Here is a 12,619-nt window from a genome sequence, read left to right as displayed (position 1 = left end):
GTTGAGTCCCTCCCTTGAATCGACGGGGTTCGGGTCAGCGGGGTTCGGCAATGCCCGTAGTCCGCTTCCTTCATTTTCCGCCACAATCTCGGTGTTATTGACATGACCGGATTGTTCGATGTCAGCCATTTAGTCCGTTTTCGCAGAGACGGGCAGGGACGTTTTTGATTTTGATGAATATAATAGAAATCAAGGCCAAAGACCACTATTATCCTAGCCCCACGGTGGGCGCCAAACTGTTTACCCCGGATTCGGATAATCAATTGAATTTGTAAGTAGGTATAGGATATGCGCTTTGGGCCTTGATGTATGGTAGATAGAGAAAATGTGTGTATGAAAGCTCTTTAATGAAACGGCTACTGATGACAATTTGTTATGATAACAATGGGGAACACTTGATATAAGAAACACAATAATAATAGAAACAAACGGCCTTGGCTGAATCAAATATTGAGAGAGAGATTAGATATGTGAATTCTTCTATTATAAGTGTTCTTGGAAAGTAAAAGGAACCAACCCTTACAAAGGAGGGGGAGGTGCCCTATTTATAGTGTAACTTCTATGAGTTCATACAATATGAACTAATAAAATAATAACAATAAGGACAACTCTGCACGGATTTGGTGGGATTAGACTGACGGCGCCGTCTGACACACGCATGGTGGGTAGTTGACCATGACAGGACGCTACTGACGCGGAGCTCGCGTGCAACGGCCATACGGACCAACGGCTACCCGGACCGATAGCTACACGGACCAACGACCGTGAATTCTCGGGTGACCGGTCTTGGCCGTTCCAACGACGTCGAAGGCAGATCGGTCGGTGCCCTCGCATAGCCCTGACCTAAGCATTACCCCGGTCAAGGGCGAACAGTATCCGGCACAGTCTGCTTCCTTCCTCCGGTTCCTCGTTCCACCGGTTTGCCTCATATCCGGTTTTTACCGTATACAAATGTATATTTTAATTATTGTTTTCCACACTAAGTTAATATTTGTTCATAGTCTGTTCTATGCTTCTGTCATTTTTTCGTTTAATTGACACCCTAATTTTGACGCTTTAGAATAATCAGAAAGAAGAAATAGTAATGTTTTGGAAGGAGTTTACGTTACAATTTCTGCCACAGCTATCTCTACAAAGTGAGCTTTGCAGAAAGTGTTGTCATGTATGAAACAATTGTCCTTTTAATCTTCTCTCTTCAAAGAGAGAATTTGTACTAGTTTTTTTTTTCTTTTTAATGTACTAGTTTTTTTTTCTCTTTAAATGGAAAAAGAAAAAAAAAGGAAGATGACTTTTGGTGCGATATGAACTCCTTAAAGTTGAAAACTTGCAATATAATCACTACACTGCAAACTAAATCTTTGTGTTGTTAGGAGTATTTGTTTAGTTTTTATTGATCATTCTGATCAATTCATAGTTTTTGTTTGTTAATCCTTTTTTTTAGGATTACTAAATAAGTATAATAACCGCATAACCATCCGACAAAGAATAAGTTACTTGCAAGTAATGTATATATGCTGCATGTGAGTTAACATGTTGAGAGTTATGATTAAGAATTGCTTGCATGCAGCATATATACATCTAAGATTAAATACATTAACTTTTTTTTTTCTTAATCCTTTCTTCCATGCAGCATGTATACATTTAAGATCTGTAGAACCCTTGCTATTTCTCTTTCTTGGATTTTGGATATCTTATACGGGGCAACTTTCGATAGTTTTTTATGTATTCAAATTCTTAACCAAGAAAGAGCGGTGAAGTTAGAAGACTATGACATAATGGCGTTAGAGATTGCTACTGCGAAGAACAATATGAAATATGAGAAATTTGTCTGCCTTCTAGATTGGGTAAGGGATCTCAATTCCCCACATTAATTCAATCTAGAGGTAGCAAAATCAAACCATGTCTTCGGAGTTTAAATGGGTTGGGTTATGACATGTAGCATGTATGTTGATTTGACCTAAAAGGTTGAACATAAAATAACCCGTCAAACTATTGGGTCAAAACGGGTCAGCCTAGTTTAATCCAACATCAAAATTAAAGGGAAACTTACATATAAAACAACTATCTTTTATAAGCTCCTAACAATATATAGTTATAAGTTTACAATTTACAAATCGTAGCTACCTTCAATGTGTTTTCGGCTGTATTTTCGTATTTTTAAATACAGCAAAATACATGTATCATAAAACACAAAGCAGAGTAAATCTTTTAAATACACGAAGGAGTTTCGACTGTATTTTTGTGTTTTTAAATGCAGCGAAATACATATATCATAAAAATAGAGTGGAGTAAATCCTTTAGATACACAAAGAAGTTGTGTATTTCATTGTATTTATATAGTAATAATTCTTTTATTTTGGTTGTATTTAAATGTATTCGAGTTCAGATCAATAAAGTCACCGCCTGACGTCGTATCAGTTGAATGTATTTGAATTTATTTACGCTAAAAAATGATGAAAATGAAGAATACAAAATACACTATATTTAAAAAGAAAAAATACAATAACACCTGTCGGATCTCCGATGAAATTCAAAATAATACTGTATTTACACTAAAAAACATGAAGAATACATTTAAATCCTTTTAAAAATACATTGTATTTACTCAAACGAAATTAAGATACACTGTATTCATATAGATCTCCAACAACTCTGACGAAATACAAAATACACTATATTTGCACTAATTTTTTTTTATCGTATCTCCGGTGAAATACAACATACACTGTATTTACACTAAAGAAAATGGAGATGAAAAGCGGTGGTAGAGGAAGATGCGGCGGAGGTGTGATGAAGATGACGCCCCCTGACGGTGGAAGCGAAGAAGGATTAGATCTGAGAAATGGTGAACAGATCTGGCCATTTCCGGTGGAGAGCCTTTTCAGTCCGGCGGCGAAGACGGTGGCTGAGGATTCTCGCTGCCATTTTCGGTTTGAGAAATGAGATGAAGTTTTTCAAAACGGTTTCAAGCCCACTAACAAGGCCAGGAGATGACATGATTTCATCCTTTGTAGATTTACTTGTACTTATTTTATAAGAACTGTTATGCATTTTTCTGTCGAGATATGGTCTTTCGAATTCATCATAAGAGTTTTGATGCCATCGATAATGCCAGCTGACAGGATGTGGTGTATATTAGTTGGGAACAGGTGGTGTATATTCGCATCAAATAGTGCTGAAGAAAGACTATTGGCCCATCACTGCTCTTTACTCTGCTATTATTGTCACGCCATCTAAGACCTAACAGATCTGGGGGTGAGGAGAGGGAACGGAGAGAGAGAAAAAGAGGGGTGAGGGAGAAGATGTCAGTGTCAAGTTTTTTTGATGACAATTTTATTTGTGCAGCTATAACAATTGAATCACACAAGGAATAAAAGAGCCCACAAGGCAGCCCAAACGAGATGGGCTTACACAAGTGAAATATTCCCAGCCCACAAGGCAGCCCAAATGAGATGGGCTTGCACAAGTTTAACTCGGTGAAATCTTCCCAGCCCTACAAATGGATACTGCGAATGTTGTGGTAGCTGACAAGATACTCTCCAGCAGTACAAAATTAGTTCAAGGAAGGAAAGGACATCTGCGCCATTAAAGAAGGAATATTCCACGAAGTGTAACAATCTTGTCGACTGTTAATGCGGCCTCATCGCACAAGGAAAGAAGCAACAGCTCCAGCCTTATTCTTGGAAATAGGATCACTAATTCCTTTTTCCAAGGATCAAATATCTTGGGTTGATTACTCTGCGTGAAGAGCCTAAACAGCCATAAAAGGGTTGCTTCACAAAAACAACCGAATATGCTTAGTCTCATTCCCTTAGTGCTCTGCTTTACTTTTCATAAACATTGTTTGTCTGAGTGATTTATAGTGTAAGAAAAAAGAAAGGAGAGTTATAATATAGCGTGTGAGGCTTTGTATCAAAAAGACTAAGAGTGATTTGAGTGTAGACGTAGGAACTCCATTCAAACCTCCATTGTACCAAACCTTTAACAAAGAGCTGTAGAGAGCACCCTTGCAACCCAAGGGGACTGGACTAGGATTCACATTGAATCTGAACCAGTATAAAATACTTTGTGTCATTTATTTTCTGCACCTTACTTTAGCATTCACTGAGTAAATAGTCGACTACTGGTTTAACCTAGTCGACTAACAAATCGAATTTTTTTACAATTCACCCCCTTCTTGCACTTTCAATTGGTATCAGAGCAAGGTCTCACTTTCAATTGCTTAACCGTACGTGAGAAAATATCAAATGACTGGATATCAGATTCCTGGAGAAATATTGCAAGATGGGCACTCCACAACAAGACCACCATACTTTAATGGTGAACACTATTGCCATTGGAAGGAAAGGTTTAAAATCTTTGTGCAGTCAACTGATTATCAAGCCTGGATTGTGATTAAGAAAGGACCTAAACCTATTCCAAGAGCCTGCACTGAAAACAAGGAAGACACAGATACTTCGACAATTGATCTAGAGTCACATGACATCACCAAAGAACAACAAGAGACACTGCAAATAAATGCTAGGGCAATAGCTTTGCTCTACTGTGCAGTAAGTGGAGAAGAGTATGCAAAAATCTCAAATTGTGACACTGCCAAAGAAATGTGGGACAAACTTGAGGTCACTTATGAAGGAACATCAAAAGTAAGAGAAACAAAAATTGATGCTCTAAGACACGATTATGAAGCCTTTATGATGAAGGACGATGAGAACATCGAATCAATGTTCACAAGATTCAGCAAGATCATTGGAGAACTCAAATCCCTTGGAGTAACTTATACCAACTCTCAACAAGTTAGAAAGCTTGTTAGAAGTCCGCCAAAGACTTGGGAAACCAAAGCAATTGTCCTTGAAGATGGAAATCTGGATAAGTTCACTTATGATGAATTAAGAGGAAATCTGATAGCATTTGAAAAGAATCACATTCAAAGATACCAGAAGGATGAAAAGAAGAAAGTAGTCACTTTCAAGGCTCAAGTTGAAGAATCTGATGATGACTTTAAAGAAGAAGAAGTGGATATGATTTCTAGGCATGTGATAGAAGCCATGAGAAGATCAAGAAATGATAGAAAAGGAAGTTCAAACTTTAGAAAAGGTAAGACTTCCACTGGACAGCAAAAGAATGATGGGAAGTGTTATGAATGTGGAAAATATGGCCATATTGCATCTGAATGTCTTGAGACAAGAAAGAAACCAACTAGAAGTTATCAAAAACAAAGGGCCTTCAGCAGTTGGAGTGAAGATGAAATTTCAGATGAAGAATCTGAAGAGATTGAAAATGTGTGTTTCAGGGCTCTCGAAGGAGGCAGTAAGGTAAGTTCCCATCCCTGCTCTAAATGTGAAGAAACTCAAGAATTATTAGATCAAACTCTTATAGAACTGAATAATGTCTTTGATGAATATAGGAAACTGATGAGAGAAAAAAAGGAATGGGAATCAAAATTAGAAATTTGCGAAAAAGAAAAAAATTCAATTCAAAATGAAGTTTACAATGTACAATCTAAAATAGATATTTTACTGAAACCTTCCAACCATAACTATGCCAAGTCAAACCAGTCAACTTACACAAATAAGTCCACTGGGAAAAAGGTCTTACCAATGACTAATAATTTGGAAGGGAAGAAAACTGTTTTTTTAAAGACTGATGAATCAACTAGAACCTCTAAGTCGACTGAAAAGAAGTCTGGAATACATAAATCAACTGATCCCTGTAAAGTGGAAGGAAAACCTTTTCAAACATGTTTTTGTTGTGGAAAACTCGGCCATAACTATCATAACTGTAGATTTCATTTTTCAACTGCACCTGGTTGGGTATGGAAACCCAAGAAAAGTAAGTGTTTTGAAACTAACCATCAAGGACCCAAGAACCCTTGGGTACCTAAATAAGAGTAAAAATTCTGTTTTGCAGGAGCACCACAAGAAAAGAAAAAAGGGAAAATGGTATCTAGATAGTGCGTGTTCAAGACATATGACAGGCGACAAAAGTCTATTCAAAGCAGTCGCTGACTTTGATGGAGGATTAGTAACTTTTGGAGACAACTCAACTGGAATGGTAATTGGTATTGGTACTATTACTTTTGATAATTCTTGTGACATTTCAAATGTTTGATTGGTAAAGGGACTTAAGTACAACCTTTAAGTGTAAGTCAGCTGTGTGACTCTAGTCTTGAGATAAGATTTAGTAAATCAGGTTGTGTCATAGAAGACTCCTCTGGGATAAAGATTCTTCCTGGAAGCAGAAACAAAAATGTGTATACTTTGGATTCTGTCAAAAATTCTAAAGGTCATATATGCCTGACATCAATGGGAGAAGATCCGTGGATGTGGCACAAGAAGCTTGGGCATGCCAGTATGCGCTTAATTGAAAAACTAGCAAGACATGATCTTGTAATAGGATTGCCAAAACTCAACTACACTAAAGATCATTTATGCGATTCGTGTCAAAAAGGTAAACCAACTAGAAACTCCTTTAGTTCAAAAGATATTGTGTCTACATCCAAGCCTTTGCAACTACTTCATATGGATCTAGTTGGTCCTACTAGAACTGCTAGCATTGGAGGAAAAAAATATGCATTTGTTATAATAGATGACTTCTCTCGCTTTACCTGGGTAATATTTCTTGCTCATAAAGATGATACTATAAAGAATTTTAAGTTTTTTTGTGAGAAAATTCAGCGTGAGAAAGGATATTACATCACTTCCATTAGAAGTGATCATGGAGGAGAATTCGAAAATAAAGCTTTTGAAGAATTATGCAATGACCAAGGGTACACACACAATTTCTCCTCACCTTGATCTCCACAACAAAATGGTGTGGTTGAACGAAAGAATAGAACCCTTCAAGATATGGTAAGAACAATGATCATAGAAAAAAAACTTACCACATCACTTTTGGGCCGAAGCGGTAAGTACAACTTGTCATATTTTGAACAGATGTTTGATCAGACTAATTCTCAAGAAAACTCCTTATGAGCTATGGACTGGTAAGAAACCAAATATTAGCTACTTTCATCCTTTTGGATGTAAGTTCTTTGTTCACAATAATGGGAAGGAAAATCTTGGTAAGTTTGATCCTCGAAGTGATGAAGGTATATTTCTTGGTTATTCTCCTACTAGTAGATCCAATAGAATTTTTAACAAACGTATTTTATCTATTGAAGAGTCTATTCATGTTGTATTTGATGATACTAATCACATGGCCGAGAAAAGAAAAATTGCAGATGAAGAAGACAGTCAAACACCTACTACAGTGGTTACAAGTGTTGACACCCAATTTTGTCCCTCCTTTATTTAATTTTATTCACTCGGGCGTCTAAATTTACTGACGAGCTAAATACTTTATTTTCACTATTATTATTTTCGCTACTTTTATTTTTCAACATTACGAGCATTACTTTATCACAAATTATAAATGTTCGTCATCGTTTCATTTTCGGGTTTGGACTCGTTAAATTAATTACAAGACAACACTTTGTAAAATCCTTATTTTTCTACACATTAATTATTAATTGTCTCCACATAGTATATATTGTACTAATTATTAAATTATAAGCCCAAAAATAACTAAATAGAGGAGGAAGGATCAATAATTTTCAGCTAAATTAATGGCCCAAAATACAAATACAAAATTATTCCCCTACCCAAATAATCAGCCCACGTTTTAATACCCAGCCCACCTTTTAAGTCCATTACTCAGCAGCCCATTACTCTAAACTACCTGGACCAGCCCATACCCGCTTCTACCCGACCCGGTTTACTCAAACAAATGAACCACTAGGGTTCATTCTTCAGCAGCCACCTTTTTCGCCCCTCACTCTCTCATTCCCTTCTCCCTTTCTCTTCCGCTTCTTCCTCCTCTCTCCTCACGTTCTCCCCATACCTGCTCCCTGCCACTTCCACCACGCCTCTGCTCCCCACTTCCTCTTGTTCCCCACGCCGTTCGCCTCTCTCCCACGCTCCTCTCTCCACTTTAACACAAATAAAACCCTATAAATGGGTCAAAGTTGAATGGGGGGAGGGAGAGAAAAAAGAAAAGGGGGTTTGAGAGGGGGGGATTGGGTCTGAGAACAGAGGGGATTGTTGAGGAGCAAAATAACCGAGTAAAACAGAGATTCTGTTCTTGATTTTGTTAAAAAATGAGAAAATACTTTTTGTTGAAAATACAAGATTTGTGACGGAAGTTAAGTTTCTTGACGATACGATTAACTTTCGTCGTTGCTCAGCAAGAATTTTAACTACGACGGAAGTACTTTAATTATTGACTCGAGTTGCGAATCTGTTAATACGAGAGTAGATTCGAGACCCCGACGACCTCAGTTCATTGCACACAAAAGAGGTAAACTTCGATACCTTATCACTCATAATCTTTAATTTCTGTTTTGGTTAAGATTTTTAGTTTATTCTGCTGTATGTTTAGCGGTTATGTAGTTTCGTTGTCGTCGCGTTATTTGTTTGATGTTTGGGAGCTGTTAGGATAGGATATTAATCATTAATCGAATTTGAAAGATGTCTATGGTTGCTTAAGAATGAATTTCCAGGACTTAGGACATATTTAAAACCGCATATACATAGGATATGCAGTGGATTATCAAGATAAGAAGAAGACATACGTTCGATATACATCTGATATACACACCATAGTGTGTATATCTTAGGTATATTATGTATATGATTAAACAGGCCAGCACTGTCTCTCTTTTACTCTGTTTGTTTAAGTAATATACCCCTGTCATGAATGAAATCTGCTTGGTTTTGTTTAGTAGTTAAACAGTGTCTGTACGTTTATGTCTTAATTTGGTCTAGTTAATTCAAGTTTCCAGCTCCTGATTGACTTGTTGTCTGATTAGGTCGGATCTTCAATCATGTTTAGTTAATATATACAATCGGTTTACATTTCAATTCACTGGTCGTATTTAGCTTTAATTAACCGTGTTCGTTTAGTGTGAATGTTCGGTCTAACTGTCTTTATGTATATGAACCTTGCTTAAGTTTTGAACTTCTAAATACATGTATGCGAGTGGTAAATAAGTCCATTCCCTCTGTTGAATATCGCTCTGTGTATAGCTCAGATACCTCTATATTTTCATGCCTATTAGCTAGTGGAAAGTTCTGGCCATTTTTTACTTTATGAGTATAGTATCCACTGATTGGAATGAAAACTTGAATGTGTATGTTTGTTGAGCAGGATTTCTGTCTAAGCATATAGTCGTTCTCTCTACTTGACATATCCTACCTTTTGTACGTCCCAGTTAGCATATGAATAGTTTCTCTTTTGATTGCTTTGAGCCATCTCTGCATTAATTTAAATCAAAATGGGAGTCATTAACAACCCAAGGTTGCTAATGAATTAGGCAAATCTGTAAGAAATTTGTTTTGATGATAAAGTGTACAATCAACCTGTTCACTGCATATATAGCTACATTTGTTGAGGTTTGGAATGGCATGTCATTTGATTTTTAATTGACTAATTTGACATTCGGTGTGCCATATGCTTCCCTTAAAATATGAAACTAATACCATCTGCCTGCTGCCATTTCATCAGAATATGCCACGAAGGTTTTAAAAGGATCTTAAGTCAGTTTAATATCTGGAAATGTTCGTCCACATCATATTAAATTTAATAAAGTCATGTGATGTTGCCGGGATAGCAGATATACCAACTGCACTCTATATGACTATTTCTTTGATAAATTTGAGCCCATTTGTGCGCTTGTGGACATCACACGAGTCATTTATATTGGAGATTGAATTTGCCCTGTTCTTTTGTTTCTTTAATTGCTGGAACGTGATTGTAGGCCTGAATTTATCTTCTTCTAACTGTTTTGTTGATGTTGGGCCTTACTGCCCATTTTAATTAAGTTCTATATGTCATCAGTTCCGGCAGTGAGCTTTGTTTTGGGCTACCATTATTTATGTAATGATTTCCTTGTTCTCTCTTGTTCGGCTGCTGCCCTTTCTTTGTTCTTGTGTCTGAAGTATAGGTATTATAAATCCTCATTGTACTAATCCTTTTTTTTTCTTTTGTTTTTATGCATGACCATCGCATACGAGTTCGAGGACTCGTCACCTCCCGCATTCGGTGTTGGGGTAAAAGCCCAACGAACTCCTCCTCTCGAGTCAGCCTTCTGTCCGCAGCAAACAAATTCTGGGCCGAGGCCCATATGGCAGAAACGGCGTTGCAGTCGTATTAAAATCTGGGCCAAAGCCCAGTAGCGGAAACAGTCCGCAACAGTTGGGCCTAAAATGGGCTAGATCCGACATTCTTTTTCTCTATCTTATTTCGTTGTGTATTCCTAATTTGCCTTGCACGACTGACTCTTTACTTTGTCTTATTTCCTTAATTTAGATGAACCTTAGTGGGGATTAATGGGGTTTAGTTTTAGTAATGGGTAGTCAAACTCATAATTAATTCTATAAATTTCATTCTCTTCTATTTACGTTAAAATTATTTACAGTACCCATAGTATTTATCTTCATTAGAATAGTTGAGCATGACTATACGTTTTGAGCTAAAGGGAATCGTGACTCATTCTTGCTGTCTTAGGAATTTAAAACGTCATTGATATGCAAATATGAACTATCTTATAAACAATTTTTCAAAGTTATCCGATTATACATATTTTTAGCCAAACCTAGTTAGTAAAAAAGGAAAAGAAACTCATGTCCTTTGTATCATATTTACAAAAAATAAAGCTAGATTTTGCTTGCATTATCATGTTAACACAATTTCATCCCAAGTTTCAAATTCGCTGCACTCACTGCCTATGCGAAAATCCTTACATTTTCAAATTCGCTCTCAATAATACTTAAAGTCTTTTTTTTTTCTTTATACAAATTATTATATTTTACCAGTCTTATTTTTAATAATATTATTACATTCTCTTTTAAAACTTTACCAATACTTACAAAACTATTTTCTTTTCTATAACATTACATTTACACTTAGCCTAATTAAATTTTAGTCCGGTCGGATTAACCATTATTAATGGAACTTAGAGGATGCCTAATACCTTCCCTCTAGGTTAGTTGAACCCGTACCTAGAATCCTTTGGTTTCGTAGACTTTAAAATAGAGTGGACTTTAGATAAATAACTTTAATAAATTTTAGGTGTCCTAATTCACCGTAAATAATTAGGTGGCGACTCTTAACTTTAAATAATCCCGGAATTACCCGGAATGTTATAAACTATTTTGACTTAGGTTAAAATAGGGTATAACAACAAGACCCACTGAAGAAAAGGCATCTTGTAAGTCGACTTCTGATACACCTCAGTCGACTGATATTACTATTGGAACAATTCCAAATGAATGGAGAAGCGAACCTGACTATCCAAAGAAATTTGCTATTGGAGACATCAATGAAGGGAGGAAAACTAGAGCATCTAGTAAAAATAATGTAAATTTGGCTCTTATTTCTCAATATGAACCAAAGAAAGTTGGTGATGCCTTAAAAGATGAATATTGGGTAAAGGCTATGGAAGAGGAACTTGATCAATTTGAAAAGAACAAGGTGTGGAATCTAGTTCCCAAACCTGAAAATGCTTCAATCATTGGCACAAAATGGGTATACAGGAACAAGCTAAATGAGGCCGGAGAAGTAGTCAGAAACAAAGCCCGACTTGTTGCTCAAGGATACTCACAACAGGAGGGAGTTGACTATGATGAAACTTTTACTCCTGTTGCCAGGTTGGAATCCATTAGAATTTTGCTTGCATATGCCTCTTTTAAAAAATTCAAACTTTTTCAAATGGATGTCAAAAGTGCTTTTCTAAATGGGTTCATTGAAGAAGAAGTGTACATCAAACAACCGCTAGGTTTTGAAAATTTATAATTTCCCTATCACGTTTTTAAATTAAGTAAAGCTTTATATGGTCTTAAACAAGCCCCTAGGGTATGGTATGATCACTTAAGCTCATTCTTGGTAAGTCACGGTTTTTTCCGAGGAAAGATTGATACAACTCTTTTTATTAAACGATCCTCCTTAGGGAATCTCATTATACAGATATATGTTGATGATATTATTTTTGGAAGCTCTAACCCTTCTATGTGCAAGGAATTCTCTAATCTTATGCAAAGCGAGTTCGAAATGAGTATGATGGGAGAATTAAAATTCTTCTTGGGACTACAAATTCATCAAACTGACTGTGGAATATTTATATGTCAAGCAAAGTATGCTAAAGAACTCGTTCAAAAATTTGGAATGTCTGACTCAAAAGCTATGGGAACTACAATGAGTCCTACTTGTACTCTTGATAAGGATGAGACAGGAAAACCTGTTGATGAAACTAAGTATCGCGATATGATTGGATCGTTGCTTTACCTAACTGTTAGTCGACTAGATATTATGTTTAGTGTGTGCAGGTGTACTAGATTCCAAGCTGCTCCAAAGGAATCTCATCTTACTGCTGTTAAGCGTATTATTAGATACCTTCATGGAACAACTAACTATGGTTTATGGTATCCTAACACCAACGATTTTACACTTGAAGGTTTTTCAGATGCAGACTTTGCAGGTGATAAAGATGATAGAAAAAGTACCAGTGGTACTTGCCAGCTTCTAGGAAAATCTCTTATTTCCTGGAATAGCAAAAAACAGGGATCAGTCTCTCTCTCTACCACTG

General features: G+C 36.5%; 1 protein-coding gene across 1 annotated transcript; it reads left to right on the top strand.

Annotated features, from left to right (window-relative positions):
* Nucleotides 1-4,247: 4,247 nt before the first annotated feature.
* Nucleotides 4,248-11,829, top strand: LOC132624494 (uncharacterized). Its single transcript, XM_060339264.1, has 5 exons — nt 4,248-5,810; nt 5,908-6,064; nt 6,190-6,766; nt 6,945-7,251; nt 11,209-11,829. The coding sequence occupies exons 1-5, from the start codon at nt 4,248-4,250 to the stop codon at nt 11,827-11,829; spliced, it is 3,225 nt and encodes a 1,074-aa protein (XP_060195247.1).
* The last annotated feature ends 790 nt before the right edge of the window (nt 11,830-12,619 follow it).

Source organism: Lycium barbarum, chromosome 12 (assembly GCF_019175385.1).
Source record: "Lycium barbarum isolate Lr01 chromosome 12, ASM1917538v2, whole genome shotgun sequence".
NCBI classification, from domain to species: Eukaryota; Viridiplantae; Streptophyta; class Magnoliopsida; order Solanales; family Solanaceae; genus Lycium; species Lycium barbarum.
The sequence above is the reverse complement of the archived record's forward strand: the minus strand, read 5'-3'. Positions and strand labels throughout refer to the sequence as shown.

Excerpts from the sequence above, each read along its gene's own strand:
- LOC132624494 (XM_060339264.1), top strand. The coding sequence starts at position 4,248 with ATGACTGGATATCAGATTCCTGGAGAAATATTGCAAGATGGGCACTCC. Across the intron at positions 6,065-6,189 it reads TGGAATGGTAATTGGTATTG|GTTGTGTCATAGAAGACTCC; the intron begins GTACTATTACTT and ends TTAGTAAATCAG. Across the intron at positions 7,252-11,208 it reads GTCAAACACCTACTACAGTG|GGTATAACAACAAGACCCAC; the intron begins GTTACAAGTGTT and ends AGGTTAAAATAG.